This window comes from Aquarana catesbeiana, linkage group LG04, assembly GCF_042186555.1.
Source record: "Aquarana catesbeiana isolate 2022-GZ linkage group LG04, ASM4218655v1, whole genome shotgun sequence".
Taxonomy (NCBI): Eukaryota; Metazoa; Chordata; class Amphibia; order Anura; family Ranidae; genus Aquarana; species Aquarana catesbeiana.
The window spans coordinates 324,898,492-324,925,457 of NC_133327.1; the positions used below are offsets into that span (position 1 = coordinate 324,898,492).

The window sequence follows — 26,966 nt, forward strand, 5'->3', positions numbered from 1 at the left end:
ATGTAGGGTGGGCGGGCATGTTTCTCCTCCTCATGTCCTCCCCCGGATGTTCGGCTCCACTTCACATACCCAAATACTACCCTTACAGTCCCTCCGCCAAAATGGCTGCCCAATAGCCATAAAGCTAAGTTAACTGACCTAAAGATTTTAACCCTGACTTTCCTGGCTTACCCTGTGTTCCTTATCATGTAAGCCCTGGGCCCATTTTTTGTTGCTTCGGGCTATACTGAAGCCTGCAACATAGTAGGAAGGGTTTGTTAGCATCAGGCAATTTTGAGTTATTTGAGGACTTTAATGTCTAAATAGAGTAGTCTAGGTGCCTAGACCTGTTTGTCATGTATCTGGACCATTTGTTTTCCCAGTGTCCAGGAATAACAGTTTTTGTTGCTGTTATGAAAAAACACAGAAGATCTGTGCAGATACGGGTGCGTAACCCCGGGAGGATAGAGAGGAGGATAGAGAGCAATGTTGTTTGTGAGGAATAAGAGGTTTGTAGCCTGTGACTTGGTGATGGTATATTTCAAAGATTTGATCCCATAAATACACTTTTTGTGTTTAACCTGGTAAAATAACAAATAACCAATTTAATTTTGGTGGAGCAGTGCCCCTCTCTGTGAAAAAATGAACACATGCTTTTGAGGTGCCTATGCATCTAACAGTCATAGAAATAAGAGAATTGAAAGCACTCCTCCTCTTTAGTGCAAATGACCTGTCACTTGTAAGGATAATGACAGACTGCATGGGTATTTCACTGATTTCTGATGATCTTTTAGCACATTTTGTAAATTATTGCGGGTGTTTGGTTTGGAAGATTAGCTAATTTGTATACTAATTTATTGACATAAATTTGCTCAATTGAAATGAGGATCTCAGAACAGCTCTGTAATTGGATCTTATGTAAAGGTTTTTACATAGACCAGAGTTCTTCTTAAACATTGTAGCGTAAACAGCTGTACGTGAAAGTGTCCCTTTTTTGTTTGATGCTCACTCTACAGCAATGTTCAACAACCATAAAAACCTAGAGAAATATCCTATATTCAGAATAGAGCCAAAAACAGTACATGACATATCGATTTTTGATATAACATGATGCAAGAATGGGCAAAACAACTATTGTGGTTTAAAGAAACCAACTAAACACAGGCTGCTTTAACAGTACACGTGAAGTGGCATATATAGGTGGTGTATTTTCAGATTTACATTGATGTAGAACCAGAGGAAACCACTAATTACTGTTCTGCTACTCTCCTACTGTTTTAAACTGAAATATGGTTCTCTTATTTCAAGCCAGTATACCACAACTTTATTCCCTGAATGACACTGCTCTTATTTTAACATTTTAAATTTAAGTCACAAAGGAGAGTGATCATAAAACAGGAAGGAATCTTAAATGATAAAATATTTAAATCACATTTTAAACTAAAAAATAAGCGGTCCGCCGTTCTGCTATAGCCCCTTTGCAATATTGTAGGGTTTATTTAAAGCGGTAGTAAACTCATACAATTAACTTTCAGTTAAATCACTCATTGAAATCAAATGAAATGTCTGCTCTGTTTGCATGACTTCCTACCTGTGTTTTGTGTGCAATGACGTCACCAGCGCATGCTCTGTTAGTACCATTTTTCCGGCAAGCTCTTCATGCATGCTGGGGCATTTCCTCTGCACCTGATCTTGCGATACTACTTCCTCATTCAGAAGATGAGCTTCAACCCCATGTGACTTGCTATGTCACAGGGGTTGTGGAGATGGCAAACGGAGCACAGGATCGGCTGCTATTCTCTGAACAATGTTGCTATGGCAAAAAAAAATGAAAACGAGGCTTGGCTTGGGAACTACCGCGCACATGCGAGATTATGCCCACGAAAAGCGAGTGAGGGTGGAAATTAACTACTCTATAGACACGGAAGACTGGAGTAACAATGGCGGCGGCTGCAAACAAGCAGGGGCTTTACAAAAACATTAAATATATCAAGTAAGAAGCATTATTTTTACCTTCTATGCAGTGTATCGATTATAAACAACTAAATGTCATTCATTATCTATAATTTGTGGTTCAATGATTGGAGTTTACTACTGCTTTAATGTGAAAGAATGTAATTTTGGCATTCTTACCTTGACTATCAGCCCTTTAGAATCCACCATCCAGATTTTCCTAATTGCATCCTCTCTAGTTGTCCCTTCTTTCTCCATGGCCATAATTATTAAGTCTGCAATTCCCATGGCAGCCTTTAAATGAAAAAAAAATGAATAACATGTAATATATATTTTCAGCATTACCAAATTTTTAATAATATTGCTATTGTTATTACTACAATGCACATAAGTACTTGTAAAAATGCACCCAAAAACACATGTAAATGCAGATGCACACATTTTAACCTAGCCTTAGTGTATGGGTCACTATTTTTAGTGTTTGGGAGTTGTACTTAAATACAGAAAGTTTTTGTGATTCCCCATTGATTCGACATTATCAAACTTACCCCTTTCTGACGACTATACAGATATACTGTACGCGCTACCACGGAAGCTGGTAGCACACTGTACAATGCACTCCCAGCACAGAGACTGGGGTTTCATCAAGAGCCCCGGGTCCGGTACTAATGGAGAAAAAGATAGTGTGTGCCGATTCACACTGGAATGCATTGCAGGAAACCCGCATTTCATGCACATTTTCCACACTGCATTTTATACACACTGTGTCTGCGATCTGCAGCAGGTGTCAGCGTAAAGTTAATGACAACACGAATGCAGATAGCAAACACAGTACTTCTGTCTAAACCCGATCTCATAGTACCAAAATACCATGTGATCCATTTGCAGTGTATTTTTAAAAGTAGTGCATGCTCTACTTTTGCTGTGATGCAGTGTGATTTCAGCACATTCAAAAGAATGGGCTTTAAAATACACTACACTCAAAACGCACAGGATTTGTACAGGAATGCAAGCGCATTCCTGTGCAATTCCTGGGGTGAACTGGTTCTGTATCGTCTTCTCCATGCTATAGGAGAAAATTGTAAAGAAAGAAATGTGTGTAAAGAAAAAAAAAAATATAATAATAAAACATTAAAGATTAAATAGCTAGATCAGAGATTGATCTATGCCAGGGTTAGGATCAAAATTAGGGTCAAAGTCATGGACAGTGTCAAAGGACGGGGTCAGGGTCAGTGTATTTTAGGTAGGATTAAAAAATAAAAGTATTTTTTTTAATTAGTGTCAGTGTGGACATAGGACAAAAAGATGCTATATGCGCATTATTGTTTCTAAGCCGTACTATGAGTGCAAACTATAAATGTTATGCAGATATGTGGTATCTCTGTGATCAGCTGGAACAGGAGAATTTATTTTGGGTTGTTCTTTGGTGGTAGGTTATGGTGATAGTAAGAAATACAGATAAAAAAAAATTGTTTGTAACTGTTTTGTGCCAGTTTTTCTTTGATAATAAATATAATCAGGAGATATCCATTACTATTTTTGACCAAACAAAAGCCCAATTTGTCCTAAACAAACGCAAGATATAATTCACCTGTATACACTAAGTAATTGTGATAATGTGTACAGCCTTACTAATGCATGTCAAAGTTGCAAATCTGTGTTCAAGCGTTAGGATTTGTTTTCCCCTTTGTCATGAAGAAGTTAATCAGGAAAGTGTAACTCCAGTGTTCGGCTGGGTAAAGGTTACTGCAGATGGGTTGATTGGGGAATTCTTTTGACAATATCTTAAAGTGGTGCTAAAGGTTGTAATTTAAAAAAAAAACAGCAAAAATAACAAATAATGTTATACTTACCTGCTCTGAGCAATGGTTTTGCAGAAAGCAGCACTGATCCTCTTCTTTTTGTGTACCCTGTCGGCGACCCTGGCTCCTCCCCCCTGCCGAGTGCCCCCAATAGCAAGCCTCTTGCTCTGTTTTAGTAAATCAACCCTGTTCTCTTTCACTGACAATTATTCTGTTTGTTATATCCAAACATAAACATACTATGCAATTAGGTATCTACAGGTGCATCTTAGAAAAAATAAGAATATCATCTAAAAGTTCATTTATTTCACTAATTCAATTCAAAAAGAAAAACTCATATATATTATATAGATGTGTTATACACAAAGTGATATATTTCAAGCATTTCTTTCTTTTATTTTGATGATTATGGCATACAGGTAGTGAAAGCCCACAGTTCAGTATCTCAGAAAATTTGAATATTACATGGGACCAATAAGAAAAGGATTTTTAATACAGAAATGTTGGCTTAGTGAAAAGTATGTCCATGTACAGTATAGTATGCGCCTAATACTTGATTGGGGCTCCTTTTGCATGAATTACTGCATCAATGCAGCGTAGCATGGAGGCGATCAGCCTGTGGCACTGCTGAGATTTTATGTTATGCTTTGATAGCGGCCTTCAGTTTGTCTGCATTGTTGGGTCTGGTGTCCCTCATCTTCCTCTTGACAATACCCCACAGATTCTCTATGGGGTTTAGGTCAGGCGAGTTTGCTGGCCAATCAAGCACAGTGATACCTTGATCATTAAACCAGGTATTGGTAGTTTTGGCCTTGTGGGCAGGTACCTGCTGGAAAATGAAATCAGCATCTCCATAAAACTGGTCAGCAGAGGGGAGCTCTAGAATTTCCTAGTAGAGTGCTGTGCTGACTTTAGACTTTATAAAACACAGTGGACCAACACCAACAGATGACATGGCCCACCAAATCATCACTGACTGTGGAAACTTCACACTGGACCTCATGCAACTTGGATTCTGTACCTCTCCACCCTTCCTCCAGACTCTGGGACCTTGATTTCCAAATGAAATGCAACATTTTCCACAGTCTGTGATGATTTGGGGAGCCATGTCATCTGCTGGTGTTAGTCCACTTTGTTTTATCAAGTCCAAAGTCAGCGCAGCCCTCTACCAGGAAATTCTAGAGCACTTCATGGTTCCCTCTTCTGTCCAGCTTTATGGAGATGCTGATTTCATTTTCCAGCAGGACTTAGCAACTGCCCACACTACCAAAAGTACCGATACCTGGTTTAATGATCATGAGATCACTGTGCTTGATTGGCCAGAAAACTCACCTGACCTAAATCCCATAGAGAATCTGTGGGGTATTGTCAAGAGGAAGATGAGAGACACCAGACCCAACAATGCAGATGAGCTGAAGGCTATCAAAGCAACCTGGGCTTCCATAACACCTCAGCAATGCTGCGGGCTGATTGCCTCCATGCCATGCCACACGGATGCAGTAATTCATGCAAAAGGAGCCCCGACCAAGTGTTGAGTGCACACCATACTGTACATGGACATGCTTTTCACGAAGCCAACATTTCTGTATTCAAAATTATTTTTTTTTATTGGTCTTATGTAATATTCTAATTTTCTGAGGTACTGAATTTTGGGTTTTCACTAGCTGTAAGCCATTATCATCAAAATCAAAAGAAAGAAATGCTTGAAATATATCACTCTGTGTGTAACGCATCTATATAAAATATATGAGTTTCACTCTTTGAATTGAATTACTGAAATAAATTAACTTTTGATGATATTCTAATTTTAGAAGATGCACCTGTATGTTAGGGTGGGTAAACACTATAAGAAGATTCGGCAAACGATCGTCCGGTTTTCCTCGATGCAAGTCAAACCCAAGGATGGAACTAATGTATGAAAATTCTCCTGCGACAAAGGTTATTTTTGTTTTGTTTATTGTTTCTGATCATGCGCAGTTTTTTGTATCTGATTTTTCTTGTGCCAAAACTGTACGAAAACAGTACACATTAAATGAAAACTGTTAGTTCTGTTCACATACAAGAAAAATTTTGGGGTTCTGTCCAGGAAATTTTCATTTGGAAAGTCTGAATCGGATGTCAAAAGTTGTGTACATGAAACTTGAACGATCATGCCTTGTATGGAATTTTTCTTCTGATTTTCTTATAGTGTGTGTGTACTATTTTATTCCCTATAAGGGTTATCTATTCAGAGGGCCAGATTCCCATCACTGGAGCCTGTAGGTACACACAATTTGGTTCCCAGAACAAGATTGTCTTTTCTTTTTTCTTTCTTTTTCTTGCTTTAATAGCCCCATGGCTTAGAATACTGTGACAAAAGTATAAATAGGCTTATATAAAATTACAAAATTTATACCAAAGATGGGGGCAAATGTGTGGCTGAAAACAGGTAAAAAGTTTTTTTTTGCATTTATGATCTAAGGCCCACTGTGCCTAATTCCGTGTACACACGACCGGACTTTCCGTCGGACATTCTGATCGTGTGTGGGCTTCATCTGACTTTTTCTTTCTAAAATTCTGACGGACCTAGAAATAGAAAATGTTTCAAATCTTTCCGACGGACTCAATACCTAACAGGAAAACCATTCGTCTGTATGCTAGTCCGACGGACCAAAAACAACGCAAGGGCAGCTATTGGCTACTGGCTATTGAACTTCCCTTTTCTAGTCCCGTTGTACGTCATCACGTTCTAAACAAACGAACTTTGGTGTGATCATGTGTAGGCAAGTCCGTTTCAGCGGAACTCCGTCGGAACTCCGTAGGAAAGACGGTCAGAGTCTACTCTGACAGAAAGTCCGGTCGTGTGTACGCAGCATAACAGTAAATACTTTCCTGTCTATAAAAGTTGTGCATTACCTCTCTTTGTTTGTGCCTTAAAGTATATGTGAATCCTTAAAGAATAAGTTCACATATTTTTTATTTTGCAGGAGCCTGTAAAGCATTGCACCAGTGATCAGCAGATAGCTGATGCCATGCAGATCACCTGCAGACCCGTCAGGGTATAGATTTGCTCGTACCTCGTATGAGAAAGCCAAAACATGCTGACAGAAGGAATGAATGGACTACCACAGAGCCGACAGCTGCAAAGGCTGCCAGACCTTGTCGTTTTTTATTCACAGAGCGCTGTGAATGAGTGACGCGACCAAGTGGACGGAGCCCTTCACAGCCACGTTTTTTTTTACATTTTGACAGCTAGCGGGTGAAGAAGATCCCCCCACTAGCTTGCACAGTGGGGGAGTGGGAGGTGCAGGGGCTGGTTGTTACATGTTACACCCTGAATAAGGGTAACATGTTATGAAAGGTGAACTTATCCTTTAACTTGTGAAACAACCCATTCAGTTTAAAATTACAAATGATAGGTAAAACATTTGTGTATATACAGTATATGGTATAAAAAACATGGGGGTGGAGATACAGCAGCACACTTATCTTCCCATTGAATGGTTGTATAGTGGGGGGTGTCAGCACAAGTCTGATTATTGGAGGACAGACAGGCTTTTCTCCCAGCACAGCCAGAAAACTGACCAGGCAGGGAAGGGTGTGCTTCTATATGAAAGAACCTGTTTATAGAGGAGAAACCACCATCAATCTCATGACTTTGTTTTATCCATCCCCATTCCCTACCCATTTCCTGTTTGTCACTTGGGAGTCACAGTAGCGCCATAGTCTTATTATAAAAGGATGTGCTTCTATGCCAAGTGTAGTCAGTCTGAAATAGGAAAGCAGAGGGACTGGCAGGATCACCAGGTATTTCACACAAAGGAAGCAATACAAAGAGAACAGGATCGTTTTTTAAAACAAATACATGGCACAACAGACACATATCATAAATATGAAATGTTAGGGTAACATATTCTTTAAAGCCTCTTGCACACAGGATGCCAAAAAATGCCATGTTTTTTGATATTCAGTTGTTTTTGTTTTTTTTACTGATCTAAATACAGCCCATGGTTTTTATTGGACCTGTACACACAATCACGAAAATGGGTGCTGCATGTACTGTAGATCAGTATTTTTACGCATGTGTGGGCAAATATGTGCATATACACACAAATTTACACATCACCTTCCCTTGATTAAAAAAATCTACAAGAATTTTTACTCGTGTACACGCAAGGGCTATACAGCCCATGCTTGCATTTTAAATTCCAGGAATATTTGATGTTCATGCATCAGTACCATGTGCAATAACTACATCAGGAATTGCACAGTTTGGTGAACAGTGTGGCTAAATTGATGCCTAGATCAATCAAAAATAAACATAACTGAATTTCCATTTGTATTTAGTAAAGGTCTCAGTTATTTGGTAGTATTGAAGGTTTAATTCTATAATTATTGAGAAAGACCTTGATGAATAATGGCATTGTAATGCAATGGTGAACAGCGCAATTCCCAAAAAAGACAGCCTACCTCTCCTGCTCCTTGGAAAAGTATTGTGTGATTGGATAGTTTATTCTTTGTAATACGAAGTGTTGCAAGAAGTCCAGCTACCGCAACAGCTGCAGTGCCTGAAAGAAGACACAGAAAGCTATGACATAGAAGAACTTTTCTTTATATTATGTACTTATATAGCATGGTGAACATAAGACAAAAACACTGGCTTTACCACTGCATTCTTGGGAATAGTAGCATAACACATTAACAGTAATTACATCACTCCCCTACCTGGTAACACCAAGGGCTTGCTAAATAAATTTATTCAAGGTAAAATTGTAAAATAAAACCACTGAACAGCAAATATGAGAAAATACAGCATATTAGCTTACATAGTCTTTGCATTATATAGTATGTGCCTTCTTGTACTGTCATATTTAAATTGATAAGTTCAAAATCACTACTAGGTAAAATACTGTGCAACAGGAGGACTGCTCTCTGATAATATGGATGAATGAACTTTACGCGATTTAGATACATTTATACAAATGTATACATATGTAATCTTGACTCTAGTTGATAATTGCTGCAGAATGTCTTCCTTTGTTGTTGCTGTATTATCCTTCTGCAGTGTGGACAGGTATAAACTGAATACTCATGAATGCAGAAGTACAGCAGCCATTTTTACGGAGATCACTTTGCAATGCTTGTCTTTAGAATGTCACCAGTGCAGGGGGAAGCCATCTTGGCTAGGTCTGAATTGATCCCTGAGGACAGTGATTGGCTGATATAACAAAACAAGGAGACTTGTGTCTGCAGGTTACTGAAAGGAAAAGTGAGGACAGTATTAAAGCTAGCAGGGATGTTAGAAAAGATTGGACTGCTGCTAGCTGAACAGGTGGCTTCCATAGCTGATCACAAGAGACTGCTCATTGTGCAGATCCTTGCCCCAAAGAATGGGATCCTTCTACCAGGGAGGGTGAGTGATCAAACTGTACTAGAGAGAGCACTCACACCACTTGTAAGGAAGGAAAAGTGTGACTGTCTCAGCAGGATTCCTGTCTGTGGCCTTGAACTGAACAAGATCACGTGTCCAGAGACCCAGAAGAGGACACTCTGGGTCTGTTGAAAGACAAAAATTTTACAAGTTCATCTTTTCTCTGCTGGGTACTGTTGTGCTTTCTTTAACCACTTAAGAACCGAGCCTCTTTTGAGATTTGGTGTTTACAAGTTAAAATAATTTTTTTTTGCTATAAAATTACTTAGAACTCCCAAACATTATATATATTTTTTCAGATACCCTAGAGAATAAAATGTTCAATACGTTGCAATACTTTATGTCACACCGTATTTGCGCAGCGGTCTCACAAGCGCAATTATTTTGTAAAAAATACAGTTTTTTTAATTAAAAAATAAGACAACAGTAAAGTTAGCCTAATTTTTTTTAAATTGTGAAAGATAATGTTATGCCGAGTAAATTGATAGCCAACATGTCATGCTTCAAAATTGCGCCCGCTCGTGGAATGGCGACAAACTTTGATTTAAAAATCTCCATAGGCGACGTTTAAAAATTTCTACAGGTTATCAGTTTACAGAGGAGGTCTAGTGCTAGAATTATTGTTCCCGCTCTAACGATCGGGGCGATACCTCACATGTGTGGTTTGAACACCGTTTTTATATGCGGGCGTGACTTACTTATGCGTTTGCTTCTGCGCGCAAGCTCTGCGGGATCGGGCGCTTTAAATTTTTTTTTCTTATTTATTTAACTTTTTATTTTTTATTTTTACACTGTCTTTTTTTTTTTTGGGTCACTTTTATTCCTATTACAAGGAATGTAAACATCCCTAATAGAAAAAAAGCATGACAGTACCTCTTAAATGTGAGATCTAGGGTTTGTAAAAAAAATTAATAAAAAAAAATTAAAAAAATTCCCTTTAAGACCATTGGGCGGAAGTGACGTTTGACGTCGCTTCCGCCATCCAATGGTGTGGAGCCGAGCAGGGGCCATCTTTCCCTCACTCTGCATCCAGCCTGTGAGGGAAGAGGACCCGATCGTCTCCGCCGCTACCGACGGCTCTGGCAAGCGGCGGAGACGTCCGGAACGTTGCAGGAGGCCCCTCTCCCACCCCCGATAAAAGTGATCCACCGCTGAGACCACTTTTATCTGAAAGCTGACTGCCTGCTGAAGAAGAGGATACTGGGGATATGGCAGCTAGTTGCTGACATAACAACGGTATTCCTCTTCAAACAGCCGCCGTATAATGACGGCAAGCGGTCGGTAAATGCTTAAGAACCACAACTTTGCGAGCTAATGTTCTTTTTTCATCAATTGTTGGCCAGTGGGAAAAAAAATGGGATTGTTATAACAAGTTAGGACTGTCTTTATATATTGTTTCTAGGTAAATGCAATTTAGTTCTGTTAATTACTGTTAGTTAGAATATTGCAGGTGTTTAACCATATCTCTCAGAGTACCGTTATTGTCAGATTTTTTGCATAAATACACTTGCTGTTCCTTGGCTGAATAAATTCTTTGAAATACCCAAGGTGTGAAAGTGCTGAGTGTGCAAGGTGTGCCACGTGCAGAGAAATCACAAAACAATTCAGTGGCTCCTCTGAGGGTAGCACAAAACATACAATGTAGAAGCTAGAGAACATGCTATGTGGGGTTTTTAGACCTCTAATGCCGCGTACACACGGTCGGACTTTTCGTCTACAAAAGTCCGACAGCCTGTCCGACAGACTTCCAGCGGACTTTCGGCGGACTTGCAGCAGACTTTCTAACGAACGGACTTGCCTACACACGACCACACAAAAGTCCGACGGATTCGTACGTGATGACGTACACCGGACTAAAATAAGGAAGTTCATAGCCAGTAGCCAATAGCTGCCCTAGCATGGGTTTTTGTCCGTCGGACTAGCACACAGACGAGCGGATTTCGGGGTCCGTCGTAGTTACGACGTAAAGATTTGAAGCATGTTTCAAATCTAAAGTCCGTCGGATTTGAGGCTGAAAAAGTCTGCTGAAAGTCCGGAGAAGCCCACACACGATCGGATTACCAGCCAGCTTTAGTCCGTCGGCGTCCGTTGGACTTTTGTAGACGAAAAGTCAGACCGTGTGTACGCGGCATTAGGGTCCATTCACACTAGGAACTGCATGTGAGTCGCACAAGAACGCTCTGTGGTTCCTGTGTGATTCACATGCAGTTCCATGCAGTGCAATTTCAGCCCTAATCATGTTGAATGGGCTGAAATCGCACTGCTCCACGCAACACCAAAAGCGGTGCATGCACTACTTTTTGAAATGCACTGCAACTGCATCGCATGGTACTTTTGTACCATGCTCTCCAGTGAGGGCCTGTGTGGGCAAATGCACTGCGTTTGCGACCTGCGTTTGGGGTGTTGTTAACTTTGCACTGACCCCTGCAACAGATCAGGGCAGTGCGATTGGAATGCGTTGTTGGAAGCCACACTGCATTCTAGTGTGAACGGGCCCTAACGGTTGTATTCAGAAGGGGTGAGCAACTCTGCCTGGGTTTGATTCAGCGAGAGTAATGCCGCGTACACACGAGCGGACTTTACGGCATACTTTGTCCTGCGGACTTTTCGACGGACTTTACAATGGACTTTCCGAATGAACGGACTTGCCTACACACGATCAACTAAAGTCCGACGGATTCGTACGTGATGACGTACGACTGGACTAAAACAAGGAAGTTCATAGCCAGTAGCCAATAGCTGCCCTAGCGTCGGTTTTTGTCCGTCGGACTAGCATACAGACGAGCGGACTTTTCGACAGGACTCGAGTCTGTCAAAAAGATTTGAAACATGTTTCAATTCTAGGTCCGTCAAACTTTTGGGGAAAAAAAGTCCGCTGGAGCCTACACACAATCGAACTGTCCGACAGACTCCGGTTCGCCGGACCAAGTATGCCGTAAATCCGGTCATGTGTACGCGGCATTAGAAGAATCCTGTTAGAGGGCTGGTTCACACCACAATTTCTGCGTTCCAAATGCATGTTTGCATATGTGTTCACGTGTGTTTTTGATGCATTTTCAGTGCGTTCCAGTGTGTTTTTTCCCTCTTTTTTTATTTAGACATTTGGAAAATCTTTATCTTAATTCAAGACAACATGCATTTTGATGCGTTCTGGTGCATGTACATGCATTTTGCTGCATTCCAGATTCCATACAGAAAAAATGCATCAGTTTCTACTTTTGTTGACTGCACTGGTGTAAACTAGGGCCATTGGAATACATGTTAAACACAGTGCATGCGTTCTTGATACGCTGGGCTGCATCTGATGTGTAACAGCCCTGAAATTCAGCAAATCTGAACTTAATAAATAATCCTATTGATGTTTTTGGAGGGCAAATCCTGCAAGTAAATTGTGTGAAAAGTTAAGGCTAATAAACAAGCTGCTGTAAACAAAGGTATGGGAAGCTAACACTGTCAAGGGGACATACAGTATACCAATGCACAAAAAATAAAATGGGAGAGGAGGGTATTTTTAAGGGCAACATTAAAAATATACAAATCCATTAAATGACATACTTTAGGCATATCTTCCAACTGTCCCTGATTTCGAGGGACTGTCCCTGATTTGGAACAGAGTCTCTCTGTCCTTCGTGCCCCATCATTTGTCCCTCATTTTGGTCTGATCTATACAGTTATATATAAAATGCACTATTTATCTTTCAAAAAGGGTTTCCCAGTGCTAAACCTTTCATTCAATTTCTAAATCACTGCATATATAAAGTATATAAAAAATAGTTTTGGTACAAAAAGAGCACTTGTAGGTTTAGCTATTTTTTTTGTAATAATCTCCTTTAATTTCAGGGGGTGTGTCCTATGCCTACATACTTTTGCTAATAGGTGTCCCTCATTCCCATCTCAAAAAGTTGGGAGGTGTGCTTCAGGAATGCCTTACAGTGTACGTAGTTTTAGAGAACAGTACAGTTTTTGTAGACAGTTTCAGAGACAGCACATATTTGACTTTAGAATTGAACTTTTCATTTAAAATGAGCTTAGATTACATACAGCAGCAGCACCCCAATCTGATTAATTTTGGCTTAAAATTTTTTTTTCAGGTATGCATGGCAGAACCACAAGCTTTTTCGTCAAACTGTAATAGACCCACTTTGACCAGCAGAAAGAAATTGGTCAGTAGTTCACTGAGGCTGACCCTGTTCTCTCTTGATGTAAAACTGTCCTGCTGCTGGCGGATTTCTATCAAACTCTCATTAAGAATTAAAAAACCATAACTTAACTAGAGAGCAGTGGCGGCTGGTGTTTTTCTTTTTTGGGGAGGGCGGCAAACAAACACCCCCACGACCCCCCCACGGGAGGACGGTCGGATGAAAGGGGTAAGCCCGGCACTTACCCCATCTAGGTAGCAGGTGGGTGGGCGGACAGCGTGACCTTCGGGTGGTGGCAGCGTGTCCTAAGGGCGGTGGCAGCGCGCCCTAGCGTGATCCTCCTCCCAGGCATCCAATAGGATTGCCTGTTCCTTTAGCCAATCGAGTGACGGGTCTTAGACCCACTTCCTGATTGGCAGGGAGGGGGATAGCGAATATTTATTCAATGCTCTGTGTCCCAAGCCCACCCTTTTTTGAAGCCTATTAGAGCCTCTGGCTTTAATCACATGCTTCAAAAAAATACACCACCCACCACTGGAGTCCATGGTCTGAAGCACCTGCATTTAGATCAGGGGGCCGGATGCTTGGAATCGGGGGACAGCGCCCATGCACCTCTAATGGATGGGCCACTACTGCTAGAGACAAAGAGAACAGGCAGAGGGTTTACTTCAAGAATTAAGATACTGTCGATGATAGAACAGTGTAAAATTGGTCAGTAGTAGTACAGTTTCAATGAAGAAGTACAGCCAAAGCTCGTTTGCACTTCTCCTGTGGATTACAGGAGCGCAGTTAATTTTGCACTCCTGTGATCCATTTTCAGCAAAGAGCAGGCTGAAGTCCACTCTCTGCTGACGTCACAGAGTTGGTCCAGGCTCCGTGTCATCACGACCACGGAGTTGGGATCTGCCCAGATCCCTGGACCGACACCTGGCTCAGCCTCTCAGCGAGCCGCTGAGAGGCTGAGCCAGCCGCTCCTGCCCCCTTCACAGCCCAGCACTCCAGTGAGCAAGGAGGGGGCAGAGCAGAGAGCTGTGACTGACAGTCTCCAGCTCTCTGCTCGGGAGCTGTAAGAAGCGAGTGATCATCAGTGTTCGATCGCTCAGTGTTAGAGGCGCCGGGGGACAGATGCAGCATTGAACCTATGCTGCATCCACCTAGGTAAGTATGAATCTAAAATAAAAACAAACATACTTGTCTTTTAAACAGGGATAATAAGCCTAACCAGTGTATGCCTAATTTTATTTTTTACTATGGGAATAAGGGGGGTGCGTTGAATGTAAATTATATACTGTGAGCTGGTTTAGGTGCATACTGTCCATGCATGTGGTTGCTTTTCCTTTCACTCAAATGATCAGTAACAACTGAATGCTGCTCTTTTTGTACCCCAAACGTAAGAAGACCCTGTCTACACAAAACATAAATACAAAAAAACAAAAGAAATTTCAAACCCTAAAATACCATTCCTGGTATTTCATAAAAAGGGAAGTTTTGCTGCAAAAAAAAACAAAACGGTTTATTGTTGTCATAGTTATAACTGTTGGCCCTAAATCATTCACAAACTAAAATTAAAGACAAAATGAGAACCCAGTGATAAGAACAAAAACAAAGGTAGCAATAGGGATTGATTGACCAAAGAACTAGCAAAAGTACAGTTTCCCAACTGTCCCTAATCTCTCCCTGTGCAACTTGCCAGCTTTACCTATCTTTTCCCTAGAGCAGCTTCAAATACACTGACATTGTAGCTGCCCCAAGCCCCTTCTTTTATAATGAGGGGTCTGGCTTATGCAAAAGTCCCCTTATTGGCTCTTCTAAACCTGCTGGCCATAGTTAAAGACTATGAAATACACTATGGTTTTAAAAAAATTCTCCAGAGCATATCTGCACACAAATTCTCTTAATTTTCAAACCCTCAGGTATCACCTGAGGGTATTGGTAAACCCAAACCTCATCACTAGCAATATATTTGAACAATGGCACAAACTGGTTACATTTGTTTTAGTAAAACAACAGGATGCGCTTTTAATGTTTCCCACAATGCCAGATTTTCTCATCTTGGACATACTAGCACATTCAGCTAATAAATAAAAATACACAGTATAAGGACTTTGAATTATTCTTTACTATACTACATGCAATGTAGGGGGTACGGTACAAAATTTTCAGTTTCAGATAAGGATTTATTACTGCTGATTAAAATTTGGTATGCTGTTTATTTACTACAAATCCCCAAGGATGAATATTCTTTTTGTAGGATTTCAGAATTTTACTGCAACTCTGACATGCTGTTTTGGTTATTTTCTAAAGTACTGTATTTCTTAAAACTTAGTTGTGTCTGCATTGAAGGTTTCAGTATGACCTGTCCATTGTTTAAATGCCAGCTCTGTGTTTGCCATCAAAGTAATTGTTTTGTAAGATGTATAAATGTTGGGAACATCTTGAGTACTGAAGGGAAGTTTCTCTCTTTCCATCAGGCTTCCAGCTCTTTTTGGCAATATCCATATGCTGTACTGTGGACACTGGCTTAGAAATCTGGCCTAAAATCCCATATCCTCATCTGGATTTCTGAATTTTATCTCTAGCTGGTAATTTTCCAATTGCTTTAATCCTGTATACACAAGGCCGAAACAGGACCACACTGCTGAGGCACATATGTATGCTTTATAAAATAAAATATGACATTGTAGAGGAAAAGCAAACAAAAACAGTGTACTTTTGGATGAACTTATCAGGTGCATATGTATACATATGCTGTTTGTACTAATACATTCCATAATCAAATTCTTAAAGTAGAGATATACTTAAAATGTGAACATTTGCTATCTTATAATGAACAAAGGTTGTCATCTACAGTTTCCCTTGAATTTCTCCTGAAAAATAGCACTGCACTCCCTGACATATTGATGTGCCTGAGCACTCCTGTGCCTACAGCCTCATAGTTGCATGTCTGCAGTGTGAGATCATTTGCCACTTATCAACATCTTTATTCTCCAAACATAATTCCTACACATCCATTATTAAATGGCCATGTAGTCTACTTTCCATTTCATTATTTAAAAAAATTTTTTTTTTAAGCTCCTCCGTGAGCTCCTGTACTTCTCCTTTCACCCTTATTTCGCACTTTAGTTGCGATCATGTGCACTACACATCCCATAGTCTATAGTTTATAGTCCCTAGTACATCTTGGGAATGAGCGAGAGAGAGTGGCTATGATCCTTCATTTAATGGGACCATGGATAATGATGGTAGCAATCCTCAAACAGGAAGTCACAACACATTAGTAAAAAAAAATAAACATTTAAATTTGCAGGTAGTTGGGAGCAATAGAAAGTACCTTTCTGAGTTAAGAATACATACTTGAATATAATTATTTTAAACCAGAGTTTAGTGTCACTTTAAGGCAGACCTGGGCAAATTGCGGCCCTGGGGCTACATCCAGCCTGTCCCTGTCCAGCCTGTGCTGCCTTCAATGTCAGCATGTCACTCTGAACCTGTCAGCCTCCTCACTGAGGTATTCTGACAGATGTATACGTGGAGAGCTGCAAGAACTGGAAGGAGAGAGCTTGAGGAACTGATTGGTACAGTGAAGAGGCTTGGTACCTGAGGGGGAGCATTGTCTGGGAGAAGTCCCAACATTCTCCAGCCACTCTACTACCTGGCCAAGTTCTTCGATTGTTAGTGGCTGCACACTACAAACGACATATTTGGCAATGTCACTCCCATGCAGCTCCTTGTTCTTCTGAATGTTGCTGGAGAGAAAATTGTACCTGCATACTTGTAGTGCATGAAACTCCCTGTTTCTGCTACATTCATTCTGTGAATCTGTGCTTCTTCCACCTCTTGATCATGACCCGAGCGGTCATTCGATTTTTTTTATATTTATACAAAAATGTTTTGCCTTTCATTTCTATTTTAAACTGAATGAGTTGTTTTACAAGGTGATCATTTACAATCACTTTAAAGTGTAACTAAAGGCCACTTTTATTCATTTGGATAAAGCAAGGAAAGGTTATAATCCCTGTTAACCTTTTTTTGCCATCTGTGTCTCATAGGAGTGATTTCTCTTCCAAAATAGGAAAATCCCTCCACAGTGAGGGAACTCCGGGGTGTTACCAGAACTAGTGTCTCCATTGGAAGATTTCCCCTTTATTATTGTTCCAGCCGCAACCCAAAATTTGGGATTTTCTTTTACTTTTACTTTCAAATGTAACGGTAAACAGGATAAATAGAGAGGGTGAATCTCCTTAATGGGGACACAGTTAGCAATATAAACTGATACGTGTTCTAATCCCTCTCCTCTCTATCAAAAACAAAAAAAATGTTTTGCTTGTAGTTACATCTTAATGTGCTGAAGCCTTTTGTACGTCTAGGACAAGCCTAATGCAGTGACCCCATATTTTTTATTCAACTATCTCACATACAGTGATGCGTAGTGTCACTGAACCTTATAGTAGTATTAGATTTATTCTGTGGAATTTATTAAGCCTTTAAATATTGTTTTTATAAATGTAATTAATTATGGCAATAAAATAAATAAATAAATAAATAAATAAATCGGGCATTCCAAGAATGCTGGAATAATATTGTATGCGTAGTACTTGGTAAAAACAATGCAGGTTCAACCAGTCTAATTTGGTTTGCCATAAAAAAAAGGACCAGGTGTCCTTATGTTATTACTTTCTGTAATTTAATTTATAGGAGGCCAAACATGTTTATAGAAACCACAATTTTAAAAAAAGAAATCTGAATTTTATTATATTCTTATGGAGAATGTATTACATAATTTTCTTTAATTTTCTTTAAACTTCTTGACAACAGTTGAGTTCCATATTTACATTTCCCATATTATAATTCAGATTCTCCCTCTATGTCTTTTTCAGCTTGCTTCCTGCACTTAATTTCAAGCAGGTATTTTAAAGCTGCTTTCAAGCCTTTCCACTATATGGATAAATAAGTACATATATATCCTTCAGTAAGTATTTAATACATGAGACAATTATCCCTTTTTGTTTTATACCTTTCTGAATCAGATATTCACCAAACCAGTTAATAATCCTACAATGATTTTCTGTTTCATAGTTTCGCCCTTCTGTCCTCTATGGCCACATCTTTGACCGATTTCCTCAATTTGGGGTATTTGGGGTAACTGTTAGAGTCTGGCCTGGTTTGTTTGCTGGTGGTAACTGTTGTTTGGGTAAGTGGCTTTACCTGTGGTGTTTTTTGGAGACCAAGCTCACTTATCAGTTTTCATTCATTATATCAGAACATATAATTTGTTAATATAATTTATATGTTTGTTATAATAATTTTGTGTTTTCATTTTGTTTAGTGTTCTCGATTGATTTTGCACATCCCCTGAAGAAGCTAATAGTGAAACATGTTGGGCTAGTGTGCATTGTATTTTCTATCGATTATGAATTGATCATTCAATATGACCACCAAATATTTGTCATTTTTGTGAATACATATTTTGTATACTTTTTAAACTTTGTAATAATAAAACTTATTGTTCATTTTAACCTGTGTAAATTTCTTGCATCCTCATTGGCACCGCAAAAATCCCCTCAACCTCCAGCTTCTTTCTATGTTTACTGGGATGAGGTGCCTGATTAATGGGTGTTGTACCATGAACCAGACCAACCCTTTTGCAATGTATTACATACGTTTCCATAACCTAATTGTCGTAATAGTAGTAAGCACAGTTAAAGTTCTAAATGCTTGGTGTTTTTTTACCTTAACGTATTCTCTGCATTAAAGGTTAAATCACCCCAGTATCTTTCCATGCTCCTCTTTGCCCAAAAACGTACTTGCAGTGCCTTGTCATTGCTACCGGGTGCTCCAAGATCTGTACTGCTTCCCTGATCTTCTGGGTTCTAGAAGTGGGAACTTAGGGCAGTGGAGCAAGTAGGCTCCTGCTGCTGTCACTCAAAATGCTGGGAGGAGGGAGCAGGGATGTGGTTTCTTGGGCACTGTGTTTCTATGGACACATACAGCACTGGCCAGGAAAGTGCATGCATGGGTGTCTCCTTAGCAGCTAGCTAGCTCAAGAGACACGGGGGTGGGGGGGTGGTAAGGGACATCAACCTGGAGATCCGTCTGCGCATAAGAAAATTGACAATTTTAAAGAAAAAGAATCAGATCTTAATTAGAGTTTCATAAATCTTTAATTTTTCTAAAAAAAAAGGGCAATTTCAGGAAACATTAGGCTATGTGTGCTAGCATATCATTCACACATCTGGACATATTTGTTTATACACTGATATCCAGTATAATTGAAGCAGCCAACTATGTCTATTAGTTACAATGCGAAAGAGCTGATCTGGCAAAGACATTTGTTTTGGAGTATGATTAGCAGAAGCACTGTTGGAAAGCACATTTAAGACTACTTATTTGAGTTATATTTTTTCAAATTGTGTACCTCTCATATTAGAGGCACACAGGTCTTTTTTTAACAAAGACTCTGATATTTTGACCCATGCCATATTAAAGGGGCCATATTACACATGCTTACCTAACATATCCGTATTAAAAACTGAAACATTTTTAGGTCAGGAAATCTGATTTGCTAATATAATTGCTTCTCAGCTGCTTTAAGACTCTTTTTATTGATCAAACTTACAACTGATTTACCATCCACATTTTGGTTTAAACATATACTCTGGGGAATTCATAAAGTGTGTCTTTTGAATACCGTTGGGGCACGGCACTCTTGGATTGAATAGTGGCTTTGGCTCCACACACTGCCATCTGTTGTCAATCACAGGCAAAGCAGACCTTATGGAGAATCATGCCGCGTACTCATGAGTGGACTTTTCAACATCAAAGGTCCGACGGTCTTTCCGGCAGACTTTCGACGGAGTTACAACGGACTTTCGAACGACCGGACTTGCACACACACGAACAGACTAAAGTTCGTTCTAAAGTCCGTTGGTTTGAACGTGATGACGTACGAAGGGACTAGAATAAGGAAGTTCATAGCCAGTAGCCAATAGGTGCCCTTGCGTCCTTTTTTGTCCGTCGGACTAGCATACAGACGAACGGATTTTTCGACCTGACTCGAGTCCGTCTGAAAGATTTGAAACATGTTCCAAATCTAAAGTCTGTCTGATTTTCGACAGAAAAAGTCAGCTGAAGGTCCGATGAAGCCCACACATGGTTGGATTGTCCGACGGATTTGTTCTGTCAGACCAGTTCCGTCAAAAAGTCTGGTCGTGTGTACATGGCTTTAGTCTGAGGAATCCCCATCAGTCTCCATCCACTGTCAGTCCAGTGTGATTTGCCTCAGTGGTTGCTAGGACGCAGACAGCCTTTGTCCTAGCAACCAATGCTGTAAATGAAAAATGCATCAATAAAGGTAAAGAACACAAAACACCCCCCTCCAGGGGCGTTTCTAGGTGGCAAAAAGAACAGGGGCTTCAGCCCGAAGTCCAAGGCCGGCATAGGCGGGGGCTGCGGCGGCACTGCATTTTTTGGCTGGGCGGTGGGGTTGTGTGGTTGTGTGGCAGGGGGTAAGCTCACTTGCTGGTTGCTGCTTGGTTTACCGTGCACATCAATGCTGACCACTAAATTCACCTACCTGACATACACTGACCTACCTACCTGACATACACTGACCTACCTACCTGACATGGACTGTCCTACCTGACATACACGCACTGACCTACCTACCTGACATGCAGTGACCTACCTGACATACATACACTGACCTACCTACCTGACACGCACTGACCTACCTACCTGACACACACTGACCTAGCTGACACGCACTGACCTAGCTGACACGCACTGACATACACGCACTGACCTACCTACCTGACACTCACTGACCTACCTACCTGACATACATACACTGACCTACCTGACATACATACACTGACCTACCTACCTGATATACACTGACATACACTGACCTACCTACCTGATTTACACTGACCTACCTATCTGACATACACTGACCTACATACACTGACGGTAGTGACACACACTGACCTACCTGACCAGGAGACTTCATGTGTCCTGCAGCAGCAGCTCAGCCATGCTGTGCGGTGCGCGCCCATCTTCACAGCAAGCAGCCAGAGGGGAGGAGGAGAGCCGAGCAGGGATCTCACTCGGTGGCTGAATTGTAATTCCCGCCTTCTGGAGCCTGCAGCGCCTATGATGGATGTCACACATCCCGCGGTCCCACCATTGGACCAGTGGGACGTCCATCAGCGGGCTCCAGAAGGCAGGACCTGCTATGTGACTCGGAGGAGCTCGACGGCGCTCGGGATAAGATTGGTCCCCGCTTGGGGCTATTAAAAGAAAGGTGCCCACTGTTGGCTGATGTCACAGAGCTGGCCCAGGCTCTCAAGAGATTTCGATCTTATGGTCAGGATCCACCCAGAAACCTGGAGCGGCACCTGGCTCAGCCTTTCAGTGATCTGCCAAGAGCCTTAGCCAGCCCTTCCTGCCCCCTCCCCAGCCCAACACTCCAGTGAGCCCTGGAGAGGCAGAGCGGAGCACCTGAGAGTGACAGTCATGGCTCTCTTCTCAGAGCGGAGGGGGAGAACTGAGCGATCAGTGTTGTTTGATAGCACAGTTCTCACTGCAGAGCCAGTGGGTGAGTAAAAGGTGTTTTTTTTTGCAAAGCCCATACTTCTCTTTTAATTATTGTACAATTAATACTATTTGGGCTGATTATATATGCATGAATGTATAATCTCTTTCACTTTGCTGAAAAAGTGGGAAGCATCAGTAACATAAGGCTTTGTATTGTATGTTATTGCTAAAATCATTAATATAGCAGCACATGGAATGGGTGTCTTATTTTCCTTATATGTTCTCACAGGGGTGTCTGTTATATTTTGGAAGACATACAGTACAACAATTTTAATCTTAGTAATGAAAAGGAGGATTATGTTATATTAGTTACAATGAATATGCATATGAATATATCTTAGGATAGGTTCACACTGCTGCGATCCGATGTTTATCCGCTCTTTCTGCACAGGTGTAACTGCACATGAAATGTGGGACAAAGCTCTGTCTTCTTTTGCCAAGGTGTTATGGCAGGTGCAGGATGCTGTCCAGCCACAACATACATCTGGGAAAAGGTAATTAACTGGCTCACCTAACAACAGAAGAAAGGAATGCCAGCTCACAAATGTGACCATACATGTGGAAGCCAGCTAGAGGAAAGCCCTACCCCTCTAATATCATAAGCATGACATTATTGAACTGAATGGCATTGCTAAAGAGACAGCTGATAGCAACCGTAGTCTGATATTTTACCTTACTGTTTTTTTTTACTTTGCTGTGCATTGCATGCATTTATTTTCCACAGCAAAATGTCATGAACGTCTTCTTTAATCTTGTTAGTATGAGTAGGTCAAACTCATAGAAACTGTTATAAATATTGGCCTGGCTTACCCAAACAGGAATTTAAAGTTAAAAGTAAAAAAAGTAACACAGCTGTTTAACACAAAAACCCAACAATAAACAATGAATACCTGGGAAAGGCTAAGTACAGTATACAGTATAAAAGATAAAAAGTAATTTGAAAATGTTGGCCAAAATCTAATTTTAAATATTCATGTTAGCGTATTATGGGCTCAGGGGTTCATTTACCCAAACCTGGATGTGCATCAAAATCCAAGGGGTTATTACATTTTACTTTCACCTGAGTGTATGAAGTGACAGTTATGCTGCATACACATGGTCGGACTTTCCAACAACAAATGTTGGATGCGAGCTTGTTGGCGGTAAGTCCGACCGTGTGTATACTCCATCGAACATTTGTTGGCGGACTTTCCGCACGCATGCTTGGAATCAAGTACGAGCCGGAAGCCCTCGGTCTTCTAAAACTAGCGTTCGTAATGGAGATATCACATAACTATAGAACTTCCTTTTTATCGGCTCACCGTACGTCACTACGTTCGTAATTGTTGGCCAACATTTGTGTGACCGTGTGTATGCAAGACAAGTTGGAGCCAACAACCTTTGAACAAAATTCCGTGGTTTTGTTGTCGGAAAGTCAGATCGTGTGTACGGGGCATTACTTCAGATGGATAATAAAACTTGCATCAATAAATTCCTTCTTCCCTGTTAATATCAATAACCCTCAAGAAGAAAATGTCAGGTATAATGTGCACACTGGAGAGTTCCTTATTAATCATACCTGTGCATCTTCCCTATGTCAGAAGGAAGGCATTATTATATAAGCAAGGGAGCCAGTATCCCTTGCTGTTCCTTTTAGGTTGCTACCTGAGCTGCCATGCTCATCTTGCCACATCGAAGAGCTGGCCCCGTTGAACTCTTCAGAACATAAATGTATTACAAATATACTGCATTTAAAGTGGTTGTAAAGGCTAAATTTTTCTTTACCTTAATGCACTCTCTGCGTTAAGGTAAAAAATCTTTCATGTTTTGCCCCCCCTAAATACTTTATCTCAATCCAGCGATATGCCCGAGAGCAGTAAAGCTGCTCTCTCTCTTTCTCTCCTCACTGGCTCAATGTCAGCAGCAGGAGCCATTGGCTCCTGCTGCTGTCAATCATAGCCAGTGAGGAGAGCATGGGGGGTGGGACCAAGCCTCTCTGTCTATGTTTATAGACACAGGCAGTGCAGCTCGGGGTCAAGCCCGCATGTGTGCCACAATAGAAAGTGGCTTCCTATGGTGGCACACTGAAAAGAGGAAGGGGAGATTGGAGCTGCTCTGCGCAAAACCATTGCACAGAGTAGGTAGTTATAAACCTGTTTGTTATTTAATAAAAAAACAAAAAAAAACAGCCTTTACAATCACTGTAAACTGCAAAGCACTTATATTAGTTTGTATACCAGGAAGGATCAGGGAGAAAGGCAACAGTATAAAAATGACAGAATTTAGGTGCTAGTTAACAGTGCACTATACCAGAGCCTGCAAATAAACCGCCCCTTAACACACCAGCAAATTTACACATATTCTTACATGTATTCTTATATAATAAATAAAACAATCACAAATACAGTGATGCCTAAAATAAAGTTTTAGCAGGTAGGTGAAAGCAGATTAACGGAAACCGATAGTTATGGGATACAGCATACCGCTACACTTAAAAATAGAGGAGCTGCCTATCCAAAATAGTTTTTTCCGTTTTTGGTAGATACTGCAGAATTAACCCTTCTGAGAATTTCTTATATCTCTTGGAAACTCCATTGATGAGATCTTTGCCATTGGGTTGGGTGAGCATACCTGCTTTTATTACAAAGGTTACTTTAGAGGAGCTAGAACAAATAAATGTGGAAACTCCCAGGTGAACAGGGACATACTAAATACATATGAAAAGGAGATTTTTCTTGCTGTTGGAATATCCAAGACACATCAGAAGCTCAGCCCACCAGGCTTCACCTGTAGCTACAATATTGGTTTTAGGAGGACTGACCTAACATAAATAAGTTCCATACTGATCTTTGTTTTCACCGGTACAAGGGATTAACTATTCCTACTCATATGAGTAATTCCAGCACAGATATTAAGACTGCATCCATCCCAAAGTTACCACATCATATTTTTAAATGTAATATTTTTATAAACCCTTTAATTTAATGTCATGAGATTTTTCCATAAATCATAAACATCAGTAATGTTTATTTCAAATCTCCAACTGTAACTACATGTTAGCTATTATGAGATTGTGGTTCCCCACCCTAACTCACGCTGATTGCTCAATGTGGAAATGGAGAAAGATGAAAGCTAAGAAAAAATGAGTGATCACACATCTGGGAGCTTATAAATCAAGCAGAATGACCATCACCAGAAATAATTCATCTACATTATGTCCAGCTATATGGAAGACCAAATAATGGGCAACTTTTGAATTTGACCTCCTGAATGACTCTTTGTTCTCTACTTTTGAAGCAGTGGATGTTTTGGAAAGTGTTTTACTTACCATAAGATAAATGTGTTGCAGTCACAGCAAAATTAACACTGACATTTTTTTCCATAGCAAACATTCAAATGATAGTTTTGTTATGTGACCCATGCTAGAAAAACAAGCTGGAAGTTGACTGGCTTCTGCAGTCAATTATGTTTTATTTACTTCTGTTGTTTTATTTTACTAAAAAAATGGTGTTGCTTTGCTTAGCAGACTGGACAGCAGTCTATGATGGCATAAAAATTCTTTCTAGCTATAAAAAAAAAGTCTGTAGCCACCCTTTCCTAAACAGAAACTACTGGTTAAATTTAGCTTTGCCTGTATTAGGTAATCCATGTGAGTTGTAGTCTATTTGATCACTTGGGTCTCCCCTAAATTCAGTGTAGCTGTAGTATCTCCCTTTTGCCAGCAGGTACCACTGGTACCTCTGGTATTAGTATTATCAGCTGCAGTGAAAATGGTTCATGAATATTCATACATCTCCCAACCAACCAGTAGCAATTTTTTGGTTGCTGGTGGATGTTGGGGGAAAGTATAACTATTTGGGGGAGGCCAAGTAATTGGGGTCCTCCCACTCAGACCTTGGTCTGGTCTGGGTGTGTGAGGAGCAGCTGTGTGACTAGGCCTAAAGCCTGAGGCCTAACCATGTGCTCAAGGCTCTGTGATTTGGGCCAGCTGGAGGGAACTGAAGTACCAAAAGTTACTCTGCCACAGGGGAGAACCGTAGAGAGCCTGGGAAAGGGTCAAAATTGACTCATCCAGTCAATTTCTGTGTTTACTGTAAGTCATGGTTGTTATTGTAGATAGCTGTTGCTAAGAAGGTACAGAACGCTGGATACAGCCTAAAGGATCTTTTCTGTACTGCTATTTTTGGGGAGTCTGACAATCTGCCTGCCTGCATAGTTTTGGGTGTCCTGAGTCCCTTACCCCTCTTTCCCGAGAATTTTTCCTGTACCTAAAGTGACAGGCACCCATCTGTTAATATCCCACTATGCCTAACAATTTGCGTCCTGAGGTGAAATGTCAGCCTACCCTGTCTTTGGGGGTCGCCACCATGCCTTCGAGGTCAGGTGGGTGCGTGCTTCAATTCTGTTAAATTTTTCTAACTGAGCCTTCTCCATAATCTGGTTGAATTGCTCTGGGTCATTCCCAATGCCATTTTCCTAGCACTTTCAACGATGCCCAGTCAGGTTTTGATTGCAAAAATGGTCAAACAGATCAAACTAATCTTCTGAAAACAGTTTATATACATATATATTTTAATAAAATGATATGTCCATTCAACGTATATATTTACTTGTAAACACATCCCTTGTGTTGACAACTAAAAGCCCCGAGACAGCTTCTGGGTGCCACCATATAGTATTCCAGTGGCGGCTGGTGCTCAAAATTTTTTGGGGGAAGCAAACAAACTGAAAAATTCTGAAAAATACTTAAAAAAAACATAAATTGCCACTTTGCCCATCAAATGCAGCCACTGTGCCATCAATTGCAGCCACCGTGCCCATAATATGCAGCCACTTTGCCCAGCAAATACAGCCACTGTGCCCAGCATATGCAGCCACTGTGCCCAGCATATGCAGCCACTGTGCCCACCAAATACAGCCACTGTGCCTATCATGTGCAGCCACTGTGCCCACCAACCCCCCCACTCGCGGCTCTGGCAGCACCCCATCCACCACCCCCCACGTGGCTCTGACAGCCCCCCCGCACTTACCGCAAGCAGGTAGCAGATCCTCTCCAAGACAGTGCACCAGAGCGGGGGCGACCTCTGCTCCAGCGTGTGTGTCCTCTGC

General features: G+C 40.8%; 1 protein-coding gene across 1 annotated transcript in view; it reads right to left on the minus strand.

Moving 5' to 3' along the window:
* The window catches only part of ME1 (malic enzyme 1), a 388,415-nt gene that overhangs the window by 51,377 nt on the left and 310,072 nt on the right, over positions 1-26,966 (minus strand). The window contains exons 8-9 of the mRNA XM_073626879.1: positions 8,184-8,281; positions 2,113-2,226 (exon numbers count right to left, since the gene is read on the minus strand). Of these exons, the coding sequence (XP_073482980.1) occupies positions 2,113-2,226; positions 8,184-8,281 (212 nt within the window). The remainder of the gene's footprint in view (positions 1-2,112; positions 2,227-8,183; positions 8,282-26,966) is intronic.